The sequence below is a fragment of the Diorhabda carinulata genome, chromosome 3 (assembly GCF_026250575.1).
Source record: "Diorhabda carinulata isolate Delta chromosome 3, icDioCari1.1, whole genome shotgun sequence".
Lineage (NCBI taxonomy): Eukaryota > Metazoa > Arthropoda > Insecta > Coleoptera > Chrysomelidae > Diorhabda > Diorhabda carinulata.
Genome location: NC_079462.1, coordinates 7871997 through 7886202, shown reverse-complemented (window position 1 = coordinate 7886202; position 14206 = coordinate 7871997). Strand labels below are relative to the sequence as shown.

The window sequence follows — 14206 nt, the reverse complement described above, 5'->3', positions numbered from 1 at the left end:
CGCTATTCTATTTTTTGAGTTTTGGTGGTATGTATAGTTTATTCTGTATCAAATATTCTAATCTATTTTACTTCTATTCTATTCATCCAAATATCGTTGTATACATTGTTCATCAATGGAGAAAAAAGTGGTAGTCACCAAGCAATGGTTCGGTATTGTAGGAAGGATGGTACGTTTGCTCTGATCAGATCTTAGCTTCGCATGTAGAGAGGTATCATTGTGAAAGAGAATGATACCTTTACTTACGAAACTACCCTTCTCGTTTTAGAGCCTGCAGTCTTTTCTACTTGACCTCCTGAGCGATCTCGATGTCACCATTCACTAGAATGTTTTCTATCATATTTTCAAATTCTGGTATAGCATGGGCCATTGTTTCTTATTTTTCACTACTGCCTTAAATAATAACCACCTTCGTCGCACCTCAAACGGTGTGTGACAGGACAGTTAAACGCTTCTTTTGTCCGCCTTTCTCAGCATCTTCGGTTCTTCTGATAATGAGTAATTATAACATTAATTATGCTTTATGTAGGTAGTGCTTATGCAGTAGTTATTTTAAATTCGAAAACACAGAAAAAGAGGCAAAAGAATAAATTTATATACTTAGATAGTAGATTACTTCATAGAGTTTCCAATATCCTATTTGGAATTGTGGTGGTTAAGAAAAACTTTTTTACCTTACATTGGTAAGCACTTAAAATTTATCAGTTCATTTTCCTTTAAAAATTAATATAACGAGCAAAAACTATGGAAGAAAAAAAGATTTTGTTGGATCTACAATAATCGAGAAAATTACAATCGTAAAGAATTTCTTTTTCCGAAATAAGAAATATATGACAGAAATATCATCGGCAACGGCGGCATTCAGAGAATAATCCGACGTGACTGTGATTCCAACAGAACCGACCCACTAACTCCGATGATTGGTAGGCGACTCCGTGATCTAACAAGTCTTGGGGGACTAGTCGAGTCAAGAGTTGGTACAATTACAGAATGACATGTATATTGTGTCGAGAGTAACCTCCATAAGATTTCCGTGTATCGCTATAACGGAGAATTCCCCTTGGAATTGTTTATATCCTTTGAGTTCGTGGCAGCAAATTCTAGGTGTTTGGATTAACAACGGCTGAACGTCTTTATGGGAGTTGGTTATTGATGTTTATATTGTAGATAAGATTGAAACATTCACACTGAACATTAGGACCGCAATCTCTGCATATGAGTTGATGGTAGTAATTTAGAAACATTTCTACATTGTATGATAAATTTGAAGTTTCTAGAGATTCTATCATTAAAGAAAAATTAATAAGTACATCAGGATCAGTTATTCGTTTAACCTGTTTCAAATCATACTGGTACCGCTATAACCTAATGTAAATACCATTTGAAATCAGGTTTTTTAGATAAGTTTTCGCAAAACATTACAACATGTTATACTTGCAGACAGTTATCAGCAATATTAATCACTATCATAAAGAAGGTTAGATTTAAGAGAGAATACCAAAAGGTTATTTTTTCAAAAGTTCTACAATCAATTAGCTGATCTAACGTACAATTGGTCGATTTCTAAGTCAAAAATTAATAGAATTCTCCATAGATTTATCATTAATTTTGAAAATAAAAATGGGATCAACCGATGAAATTACGTGTTGGAAGTTTTTATCCTTATGACAATTTCATACAAGCAACACCTTTCGATTCAGAATAATCGATATCCAATACATAAAGCTTCTTGAACTAGAGAAAAAACCGAAAATGAACAATATTTGAGCTGTTTAGTTGCCAATTCCAACTTAAATAAGAGCTGAACAGTTTACTACAATTATTTCTTGTGAAAAATTATTGATTTTGAGATCTATATCTCATTCTTTAACAAATATAAATGTATCATGGAAGGAATTTGCTAGAGCGTTTGGTTAAAATGAATGGTTTATTGATAATAGAGAACTGTGGTAATCTTGAAGGACCATAATTTCACACATTGTACCATTGTTGTGTTAACAGTAAAACTAGATGTTCGTTATGTGTTGGGAGAGATTTTTGGTGGATATAAAATTGGACCACATTTTTTTGAGGAAAATCCTCTTTTATTGGAAGAAGTCACACTTTGTATGCGTCCAAGCATGTGGTTTTTGCATGGTGTACCTGCTCACGGTAATCAATCAATTATTGGTAAACTGAATAAATTACCTTATACGAAATAAATTATTTCCCAGAATTTTCATTGATGTTCGAATACTTTAGCGTGATTTCACTTAAATTTTACAGGATATTGAAATTGTTACGATTTTTTAGGAAAATAACTTCTCAAATACCCCGTAGAACACATCACAACTATATATCTAAATATACAATGATATGTGGAGTGTTTTATTTAAAAGAAAATGTCTTTGATATTGCACACCATTCTGGAACACCAAGGAGATTGTAAATACTTTTGAACTGTGAAGACTAATGTTGGTTTTCATCAATCAAATTTTAAAACTCATATCTCAAAGGACATAGGAAACACTGAGCTTTTCGCTGTAATCAATCACCCAGTATAATATGATATGAACAAGAATTGTTGGAAATTAAAATTATACAATTAAAGATGATTGTCACAAAATTTTGTCGGCATGAACCAATATTTCCACTGAAATTTAATCAATATAAACTTGGACCATACATATAGTTTACCTTCTATGGGTTATAACAAGCATAAGATGGTGGAAATTATTAATGAATCAACAATATAAGAATTACGAAATCCGAATCCAGCTTAATAAATCTTTAGTTAATATGCGGTGTAACTATCACTGATATTTATTTAACAATCGAAGTTTAATTGTAAGTAACACACCCAACTCTTAAGATTGCATATTTTCGTTTTAATCATTAATAAGTATCATGTATTAACTCACGGTTTATATCCAAGGTGACGGAGCTTGAGATCGGTGCAACGAGGTTGTTGTTAGATGCTTGACATGTGAAAACAGTATGTAGATGTTTTCGTTCCAATCTATCGATGTGAAGGATATTACGGACTCGTCTCTCGGAAAGATATTCGAAAGAATCGTCTAGGAGTGCATTTTCTTGCCACCATGTTACTTTAGGTGGAGGCCGGCCTGTAAAATAATCATTAACTGAATAATGCTTTCAACTCTAACACTGTTAGTCTATATAGTAAATCTCAATTTTCAACAATTTGACTTTGTTATACTCAACTACAATTATGAAGATATTTTCATATTTATTGTTAATACAAAATAATACAAAATTGGTTTGCGAACATTGTCATATTCTTTGAGTTGCAGAAGAAGAATGTATTTGTTTCGATAAAATTAGAGAATACGATTTTATTTTTTAATTTGCAGCGGCAGAATTAATGTATTTCTCATCCCAAAAGCGATTAGGTATAATAATAATAAATTAGTTTAATTCTATGCTTCTATAATCATTTATATAAAACCAATCAATTTGACCTTTGTACCATGACTACCTTCTATATTTGACCCATATTTTTGTGGAACAAAATTGAATGCAACCATCGAATTTATCAACTTTATTCCCTTGATGGAAGATATTTTCGTTTATCTGAATTCTCAGGGATTTTGTGTTTTGTTGCGTTTTTGCTTGCTTACAACGTCTTTCGTCTGGTTCAGTCTTCTAATATGTCGTTTTGATTTAAATTTGTACCGATGGTTCATCCAGAGATATCCTGAGGAAAAACCTTTCTCCTCTCTTCTAGATTCCACTTTTCCATTACTATTTTCACGACATTTGTCTATATTTTCTGGTGTAACCACCATTGTTAAACGACTACGTTTAACTTCATATTCTAGTCAATGATGGTAGATTTTCCTGAACAGAAATCACCATAAAACTTTTTAAATCAAGCTTTTGCGTCCAGAGTATTGTTTTCAGACAAAAATTGATGCGTAATCAATACATCTAATTATTTTCCATTACTTATAGTCAGAGGTTGTTTACTACAAAAAATAAACATAAACAAACTTTTGGAGAAAAAATAGTGACTGCTGTCGAACAAAAGATTTGAAAAGTATAAGTGAAAAAGGAAAAACCATAAAAAAGTTATTGACATTGGCATGTATCAATTCCCTTCTAATAAAATTCACGTAAATATGAGCTTTTCCAACGTTAAGCGTAATTTCGTACTTCATTGATTTCATTCATCAATTCTTCAACTTATCAAACGTAGCGTCATTTGATAAGTCTTCTTGATTTCAGTTAAAGAAAAATGTTAAATAATAGTAGTTGATGCAGTTTTACTTCTGGTAAAAAAATCATGAACAAGTAGATATGATAACTGGTGTATTACGTTCAAGCAAAAAGACTGAATGATGTTTATTTGTCATAGGCATAGATGAGTTCATTATTTAATTTTGCCTGTATAATCTTCTGCTATTGCTACCGAAAAAAGAGATAGTGAGCGAAAACTTCACGTTGGACCATGCTTGGTTAGCTACTTTAGGTTTTAGTGTTTTGAGCTCTTTTATTTTCATGATATGTATTCATCGTAAGTCACGACGATTTTTAGAAAATCTTATTCATCGTCTTTTTCGATCGATGATTATTTCAAATATATTGGGTTTTGTCGCTAATATTACAAGGAGGAAATTGATGCAATACTAATGCAGAGGAGGTCAATCCAACTAAATCTTGAATTTGATTGTATAACATTCAATCTAATTCGTAACCAATAATTGATGTCATATTATATTGATAAGTTTTCAATATCTAGATTGGATATTTTGTATATGAAAGTTTTTAGTTTAATAATAAACTTTGAAACTTTTAGTGTAGAGATCAATTGCTATTAAATAATGGAATTTGTACTTCTTTGAGTAACAGAATTTTAAAGTTGATAGTTAATGAAAAAGGGGAGCAAGTTAACCAATAATAGGGTAGGTAGCGGCAGCTAACAAATTAAATATTTATTTTTATACCCTTATATCGGTATGTAAATTGCATCCCAAACATCCTTCATTTTGAGCGGCTACCGGCCAGAGGTGTACGTGATTGGAATGTTCAATATTTCAATTGAGGAAGTAATAATTATGTTATGAACTTTCAACTCATTTTCTTCACAATCAATAAACTTCAAGCAACACACATATATGTCCAATTAAGATGTTTTCATAATTTCCTGATACGTAACTTGTTTCTCATATTCTGTTCGATATTATTTGATGAAATACAATCAACAAACATACATTTCATCTTGATATAAATTAGTAGTGAAAGTTATATAATTATAACCACGTTTCTTCCATCAGGGGATTCATTGAAAATCACACATAAAGTTTCTTTGATTTCTTGCTACAAGTAGGTACTTACCATCAGTGACATCATATCACACTACTTTTGCGAATTACTTCATGTTTTGGTGAATTGAAAGATTATCAAATTTGGAATGAAAAAAAAATATTATCACCCAGAGCATTTGTGGACTACCACATTTTTTTAGTTACATAACTGATATAGAAAATTTTCGAAAAAAAGTATTTCAATGTTCAGGTGACAAATACTGATGAATCTAAAACAAAGGACGGGCACTCAGTTTAATGTGATTACGCGTTCAAGTGTCTACTTTACCGATACACCCAATGAACACCAAAATGTAGGTAAGAAGGCATACATCACCATCTCTGGTATAAGGTTTTCCATTTCGACTTAGGTACCTCCAAATACATGTGATTTGAACGTATCAAGCGCTTCTTTAGGTGTAGAATAAACGTTGACTTCGCAAATTATTTCCGATCTACGGGAATAAGAAAAAATTATTGGGTGCCAAACAAGGACTGTATGGCTGATGATGGTACAAAAACATTTTGGTTTGAGCTAATGTTTGAGAGCTGGCATTTTCAAGGTGGAGAATGATTCATCTTCTGCGATTGAGTCCCCTTATTTTCTCACAGATAAATGCTGGTGTACTATCCAGAACTGAGCGTTCTATGTTGTCTATGGAACGGTGGCGACTTCTCCAATTATTCCTACCATTTACTTCGAAAAGCTTCGTGTGCGAACAACCTTTGTTAGATTTGTCGTCACGATCTTATAGTCGTCTTTTGTAGTACCTCCATTGAATTTTTTCTTTGCACACATTGACACTAGAGTTAAGTTATCCAAAATAACCCTCTTCACAGCGGCGCATCATCATTAATTACTTACTCTAACCTCTTAACGTTATCTTGCTATGAATTTTGAATATGTTTAGTCTGTCTGTAAGTAAGTAGTAAATGTTTGATTACGATGATTGTTTGTTGACCATTTTTATCAAATTTCAATATATTATGACATAATAATAGAATGTTTATTTGCATTACTCTAGTGTAATTATCAATGTTAGTAAAAAGTTCTGTGAGATACTTTTATGTAAAATTATCATCATACAAAATTATAAACTGCTTTAACGTGTTTTTTACATCAACTTGGAATAAAGAAAAAGTTAATCACTTCTTTCGTCTTATATGTTTGAAAATTATAATGAGATGGATACTGATAGAATATTGACATCCTTGTCGCTCGCACCACATCTGTCGCCAACGTAGGAAGGGGTCTAAAGCTAAGTATCCACATTTTCGCATCATACACATTGAACCACCAAAATTGATCGTTATATTCTTTGCCGACATCGTTAATCTGCTAGGCAATTTTTGCGATGCGGGCCGATAACGTCATACGGAATGCTAATCAAGTTCACGCCTTCTGCAGTGTGTGATATTTTCTTAAATGTGTCATGTGTCCAGATATTATGTTTCCTTTTTTAGATGATACAGGTCTTTCTTCCTCTTTTTCGCTAAGTTATAAGCATTTACGAATTCTTCTTCTCTACATGATGTCACGGACATATTTTGTACATACGCTCTCTTCGGAACTCCAGCTTTGGTAATCCCATTGCCGGTTATGGAGGCGGGAAATGCGATCTCTGCCAATGAGGTGGACGCATTGTGTGAAATTCATCCATTTGATGCAATTTTGTCCGCTTTTCTTGTTGCGATACTGAAGAACCCAGTGTTTACAGCTGATCCGTTAATCCCACTCCTTTTAAAAAGTCTAGAATGTGGGATGGTTTAAATTTCCAGAGATCCAAGTCTTCTATTTCAGTGGTCCAAGGTGTAGTGCTCTGGAGTTCCTTAGTGTTTCATACTTCGAGAGAATGTGGATAGAGGTTTCGTCCTCTGTGTAACAAAATCTGCACTCCGCGTTATCTGCTAAGTCTAGCGTATTCCGGAGTTTGATGAGGTGGCAGTGCCCTGATAGGACTTCTGTTAGTATTCGTAGATTGTTCTTACTTAGTTAGGTACATTCAGATGATTTTCTCTGGTTATAGTTTCCCAGAAGTGTCTTTGGCAGTCTTAGCCCCTGTAGGTTGTCCCAATAATTGGTTTTGCTCCTATCTACCTTCTTTTGCAGTTCTTTTTCCATTATTCTGTAGTTGATACTACAGAAGAGTTCGGCTGCCATTCCCTCCGGTTTAATTTTTCTAGGCAATCCCAGCAGAGTTTGGATTTCATGATATTGGAGTTTAGAACTCAAATGACTGCTTGACTATCAGATAGGATGATGATCTTCCGTGTGCAACAGTTTTCAATTGCATAAATTTCTGCTTGAAAAATTTTTGAGGCGCTACCTAGGATTTCAGCATATTTGGTTCTAGGTGCGTACACTCCTATTCCAGTTCCATCTGCTGTTTTAGATCTGTCCAACTGTTAAATTAGAACGAACCTATTGTAAAAAGGATGTTTCTCCAGTTAACTGTTACTTCGGTTGTTGCAGAGAAATTTGTGCCGAATTGAAATTCTGTACCTCTAAAAATACCTATTATTTCAGAAAAATAGGTAGAAATTTCCGATAATGTTGATAACGAGGTAATTAAAGACACATTTGTGACACCCTGTATTGATAACGGAAAGTTTATAATTATTTAATATTTAATCACTGATCAAAATTGTTTGGGAATTTTTAATAAAACTTTATTGTTTCATTCCATTTATTTCAACAAGCCAACCGAGTCGGCTATTTTATTTGAAGTTTCCAAGAGGATCCAATTTCTAGTTCGTATTTACGCTTCAATTTTGTTGTTATTATCCGATTACGATCCACCATTTCATGAAGTGAGAGAAACTAACTTAGATTAGCTATGAATAATTGGAAATATTTCCTCTCTGCTATAAATATTGACATTATATCGAGTACGTTTCGAAATGAAACAGGATTTCATTCGAGATTTAGTGATTATATCACTTAGTCAACAGCACTTCTGACGGATTTATTGGCAAAGTATTTTAGAATGGAAACCGATTGTTTTTCGAAGGTGGTGTGGATTTTGTTTCATACTTTAGTAAATATATAATATCCATTTATCTTCTAAAATACAATTAATTACTATTTTCAAGCAATAGACCCAATGCTACGAATATGTGGCTAAATTACCTATAAACTGAATTCAATCAACTATTTTTTGTAAAATGGAACATCAAAGAATAAAAGTATCTCCTAAGTACCGAATTAATAAGCTTCTTTGTTCAAATTGATCTAAAATCTCTACTCTAGCAGTACCGGTAATATTAATATGCTGAGAACCACGATCCCTGACGTTGCTAAAGTAAATAATTTCATATTTTTGTCAGAATTTTTACTTAAAACGTTTCAATGTTGCTGATATATTTGTGTTTCCTAAAGTAAGTTGAGAATCAGCTTAAAATGGAATTAACATTTTGAGTCTTAGAGCTACTGCACCTCGCTAGTACACTGAATCCAAATTTAATCGTATGTCGTTAATGAAGGAAGCTAAATTAGCTTGTCCAGCATTGACCTTAGACTGACAAAGCGTGTACGGCTACTAGTTCACAAAGATCGCCATATCAATAAAAACCAATTTCAATTGGTTTTCCATCCAAACACGTACCATCAATGTTATGGAAAATTATGTGATTTTAACAACCCGTGATCAAAGTCAGTAACAGAACATTCAAAAGAATCACTTATGATGTCAGTTGAAACCTATCTCACTGAACAAGTACTTTCAAAAACAAGTCTTATATGAAATACGAGCTACATACTAAAGAAGCACTTTGTAAAAAAAGTTTACTTGGTACACAAAAGGGGTATTAACCAAGCACAATATGAAACAAGTCTCACACTAAACACCAATGACTCACTAAACAAGTAAGCACTCTATGCAACAAGATGAAAAAGAGCGATGTGCTGAGCAATCTTTGTGAAACAATTCTTATACCGAACACAAAAGATTCACAATTGTCGGTGGCAGATGATCATCATTGGTATGCAAGTGCAGCGTTTTGCTTCACCATTATTATCAGATTAACGGAACTGACTTCATTTAGAGAACTTCATCGTTTAATCTAATACTTGACCACACTGTGAACTTTGGAAAAAATCAAGAAATTGGGGTGGGAGATATGACCCACTACTCGCTGAGATTTCTGTTCAATCCGTTTGCTACAACGTTTTCTTGGTGGCAAAAATATTGAAAAATTTGGATGATGTCGATATGGAAAATATTCGCACAGTATTGATGACGAAGGTAAATATATTATTAATTGAAAATAACATATTGCCGAAAATTTATTCGTTTGAATTAAATTCAAGAAAGCCACTCCTTTTGTATTTCTCTTTCATTTAGGTGTTTGTCGACTGAAATAAATTTGAATCCCTGCAAGCTTATTTTGAGATTGATTTTGCATATTGCAAGATAGCATGTAGATTCGGATTCCAAGTTACATCAGTTACACATGCCCTAAAAAACCTGCAATGAAGTCGAGTTCAAAGAAATTGTTTTGTTCGAATATAAAAGTAAAGTACGATCTCACTTGTCCTAAGGGAAGCAACTAAATTTTTAAGATGGTATTGAAGCCTTTGCTAATCATCGATTCCATAAACAGGCCAAATAATTTATTCTTCATTCTGAGAACGCACTATTTTTCATTCAATTTTTATTAGGGGATTTTTTAACTGCCAAAAGTCGTTCTGTTTGTCAATTTTGGCCTCACTCACCAGCAATGAATTTCTGTTCATTTCCGGAAATGAAAAATCTTTTAAAAAGAAAACGTTTTGACACTAGTACAGAGTAGATAAAAGTCATTCCGAAAGAAGCTTACGGTGATGGATTCACGTTGGGATTAAAGTATTTCGAGATAATTTTGTTCATATATAATGATTCTCCGTTTTTTTAACATAACTTGTTACATATTGTATAACCTGTAATCTTCTTTTCAAATTACGATCTAGGATTTCGGATTATTAAATCAAGAATATTAAAGATACGGTAAAACTAATTAAAAATTTATAGAGTTGGGATAATCCAACATCGTTGCCACTAGGAAACCGAATTAGACACCCTAATGACGTGAAATTCTACATTATTCCAATCCCTATCGTCACAAGAGATAATTTAACAGTAAAAGCAGATTGATTTTGATGTATATGTAAATATTTTAGTGGCGGAGCTTCCTCTGAAAACGTGATAGACATTAATGTATTCAAAATTTCAATTATATATTGCAGTACTTTCGTGATATTCCCTAGTATATTCGTATTACTGAACATAGATCATTTTGAAGTTTCAATAGAACTTTGTGTTTTATATTAATAACTAAGCTTCAAATTTGCAAAAATATATGTAATGACCCTTATTAGAATTATAACATGGATCGTAATTATTATCTTGAGTTCTAGCCACGTACGACTTAAATATATCAGTACCAGAGAAGAAAATTACCCAGATATGGAGGCTATCATTTCGAGCTAGACCATTACCAAAAACGTTATATTATGAGGTGTTTTTCCCAAGACGGTTGGTTGAAAATCCCATAACCACAAGTGTTGATGTTTCCGAGTCAATTCAAATACGGTTTTTCGGATGATGTTATTAAATATCGATTCTAATCAAATCAAGCCAACACATGCAGTTATTTTTGATCATAGCTCATAGAGATGCACGTTCATAGTACGGATATATTTAAGATGAACGTGTTACAACACACGAGAAGTATGAAATAATGGCTAATACGAATAAATACTCGATTGAAGGTTTCACTCTTTGTTGACAACAAAAGACGAAAATAATGATAATCTGCAACTTTGTAGGTAAAGTTATGATTAGTATCAAAATAAAAAGACGTTTGAGAATAGTATTATTGGACATTTATTCGTTGAGAAAAATATATTTGATGAGCTATACTCAAATTTGATTCGAGAACATCTTGAATGGACTATTCGTCATCGCGACGGTTACTTTAGCATGAAACATGAGTTATGCGGAAAAAGGCACGTATACCTGTCGTATCAAAAACTTTCTCCTCTTTGCAAAGTATCGATTAGTGCGGACAAATCAGTCGTTTGTTTCAAAGTTCAATAGTATTAGTCACAATCATTTCGCTTCTGATAACTTTGAAGTAAAAGTAAGTACAATCTTCATTAAATTTTATCCGCAATATCTGTTTTTTTCCCTTCATTGTAGAGATTCTAGTATCAATTAAGGACTTATAAGAATTACTAATCGCGGACTTGCTGAACAATCTGGTTCAGATTTATTCACCAAAGATGTGAAAAATATGAAGAAATACATCTATCAGTCCTCTAGTCTAACATTATATATTATCCTAATCTCTTCTGAACTAACCCAAATCGCTTGAGCCCTAGTGTCCTGTGTGATTGAGACTACCTAAAGTTAAAAGTAACCGTCACACCAAAATGACTGATGCCCTATGAAACACGGCCTTGGAATTTGCAAGAAAGAACTTTTACTCTGTTCCGGAAATAGTTTGATATATAAAATTATATGAAAGGAGTTTGATTTTTATTACTTTTTCATGTTATATTACAAAGGAATGGATACGTAAAATGTCTACGTGTTCACGATTTCAAAAGATTTTTCTAATACTACCAACATAAAGACAGAATGTATCTGAAATATTGTATCACTGTTATTGTTATAGATATGTTATTCAATCGAAAACTCTTTGAAAATAATTGTAGCTCTTCCTAAAAATGAGTTTAGCGTGGTAGTACATATTTCAAACATTCTATAGGGGCCGAAATATTGAATGAGTTAAGTTAAAGTCAATGTCAAATTGACACCTTGTATAAATTCTATGCCCTAAATTATCAAGCTTTTCGACTAAATTTTACAGAAATGAAATGTGGCGTTCTGTATTGAACATAAGGTAGGTATTTGAGTAAGGCCCCAAAAAGGATTATTATATTATCTTACCTCCTGTGGCAACACATGTTATATTGATGGAAGATCCTTCATTATAGGGTCCCAAAATATAATCCGGGATGTGGACTCCGGTCTCGTCCAGGACGCTCAATTTCTCCGGTGGAACTGAAACAATATCAAGAAATCAGAAAAGAAAAGGTATTTGATATAGGTACCATTGTTTTACATGTTTTAACGCATAGCATTCTGGAAAAGTGAGCACAAAATTACTCCATATATAACAACAAAAGTCTTATTTTATGTATGCGAGAGTAATAAAATGATAAAGCATTCTGTTGGTGGACAGTTGAAATATTTTCTCAAGTTGTACCTCGAGTATTTTCGAATGAAATAACATTTGTATGAATATAATGAATATATTGGATGTACACTCATATTTGCAACTTTTTTTTGAATTTCTTTTTATGAAGAGAGCATAAGAAATACAGTTTCTTTCTCACAAATCTGCGATGGAACTTAATATTCTTTGAATCTAGCCAATTCTATAAATATTTTTTTAACCACTTGGTTGTGGGCAATTTTCTGATAGTCTTGGATGATAAGTTGCATTATCCATTACTATTATACAGTTCTGAGGAAGAGGATGTATCATTAGGTTCACACCATCCTTTAAAAACATCAGAATTCATGTCCTCATGGTAGTAGTAGAGTAGATTCATACGTCAATAACCTTCAACAAAACCGTTTGACCTGCCGATGTATACTATTATCAGTCCACGCTCCTTTCCTGTTGGTGTATTCAAAAAAGTTGATAATTTATTTGAGGAAGCCTGTCCCGACTGTAATAATTTCATCTTGACAAAATTTATTTGGTGTATATTCCAACGAAAAACTATTTTTGTCAAATTTTCCATAGCGTGCTTCGACTCAGTTTAGGGTAATGCTTATCATTTCGAGCCGTGCCAAGAACTTTGTCTACTGTCGGAAATTTGTTTTCTAACACATTACTTTTCTTCGAAGTCATATTTTCAATTGATTTTCTATTCGAAATTTTGGTTTTACTGGAGCTTTACGTGCTGTTTGAAACTCCACAATAACTCTGTAAATCGTAAATTTCCCAACACCAAGAATACTATTAACTAATTCGATTGTATCATCAAAATTATACCTGAATAAAACAATTAAATATTTTTTCATAAACTCTTTCCATAATCACACTGAAATTCACAATAGATTACACACTGCACCTTATAAGTTGCAACTAAACTGGACCTCCTTATTACATGTAAAAACCAAATATATCGTGCTAGAATCTGGAAGTAACGTATAGCAAAGCTGCACTCAAAATTGAGAATCTTGGTATAAACTAGTATAAACTCACGTAAAGCATCTGGGATTCTATATCAAGATTGCAGATTCTAGTAATATCACCAAGACATTTCCAATTCCCATTAATACACTTAACCTACTGCCCAGCATCGTTATTGCATATCAATAGCTATATGAATCTCGATGCTAATCTGAGGCACCAATGTTATTTTGTTGTTTCCAAAAAGAACTAATGAAATGTCGGATTATGATTATACATATTCAATCAAAGAAAAAAGTAGAATATGTAATTTTTGATACAACTTATTTAAATCACGTTTATGTACATAATGTAAACATCAGTGAGAGCAATAAAATGAGAGATTTTTTGACGTCTGAAGATTTTAATACGAATAGAAGAAGCTGACTGCTCACTTTTTCATTTACATTTCTGTATTCAATTACCTCTGCATAAACAGATCGTCTTTAAGATATTGAAATGGTTCCGGTAATTTAAATCACGTCGGAATTATTACCCATAATATGATATAGATACATAAGTTCATGTTAAGAATTTTCAGCATTTATAGCGAAGGGAAGCAAAAATATAATGGGAAGCATAAAGTGCGATTAATAACATTCATCATATTAATGTAAAAAAGACGGTAATGAACCCAGCAAGTTTTCTTTATTAAGTTTTTAATTATTCTA

The 14206-nt window shown here is 32.6% G+C and overlaps 1 protein-coding gene across 2 annotated transcripts in view; it reads right to left on the bottom strand.

The window, feature by feature from the left end:
- LOC130891509 (protein turtle homolog A-like) overlaps positions 1 to 14206 on the bottom strand; it is an 842489-nt gene that overhangs the window by 358309 nt on the left and 469974 nt on the right. For both annotated transcript variants that reach the window (XM_057796310.1, XM_057796309.1), the window contains exons 4-5: positions 12239 to 12352; positions 2901 to 3104 (exon numbers count right to left, since the gene is read on the bottom strand). In XM_057796310.1, the coding sequence (XP_057652293.1) occupies positions 2901 to 3104; positions 12239 to 12352 (318 nt within the window). The remainder of the gene's footprint in view (positions 1 to 2900; positions 3105 to 12238; positions 12353 to 14206) is intronic.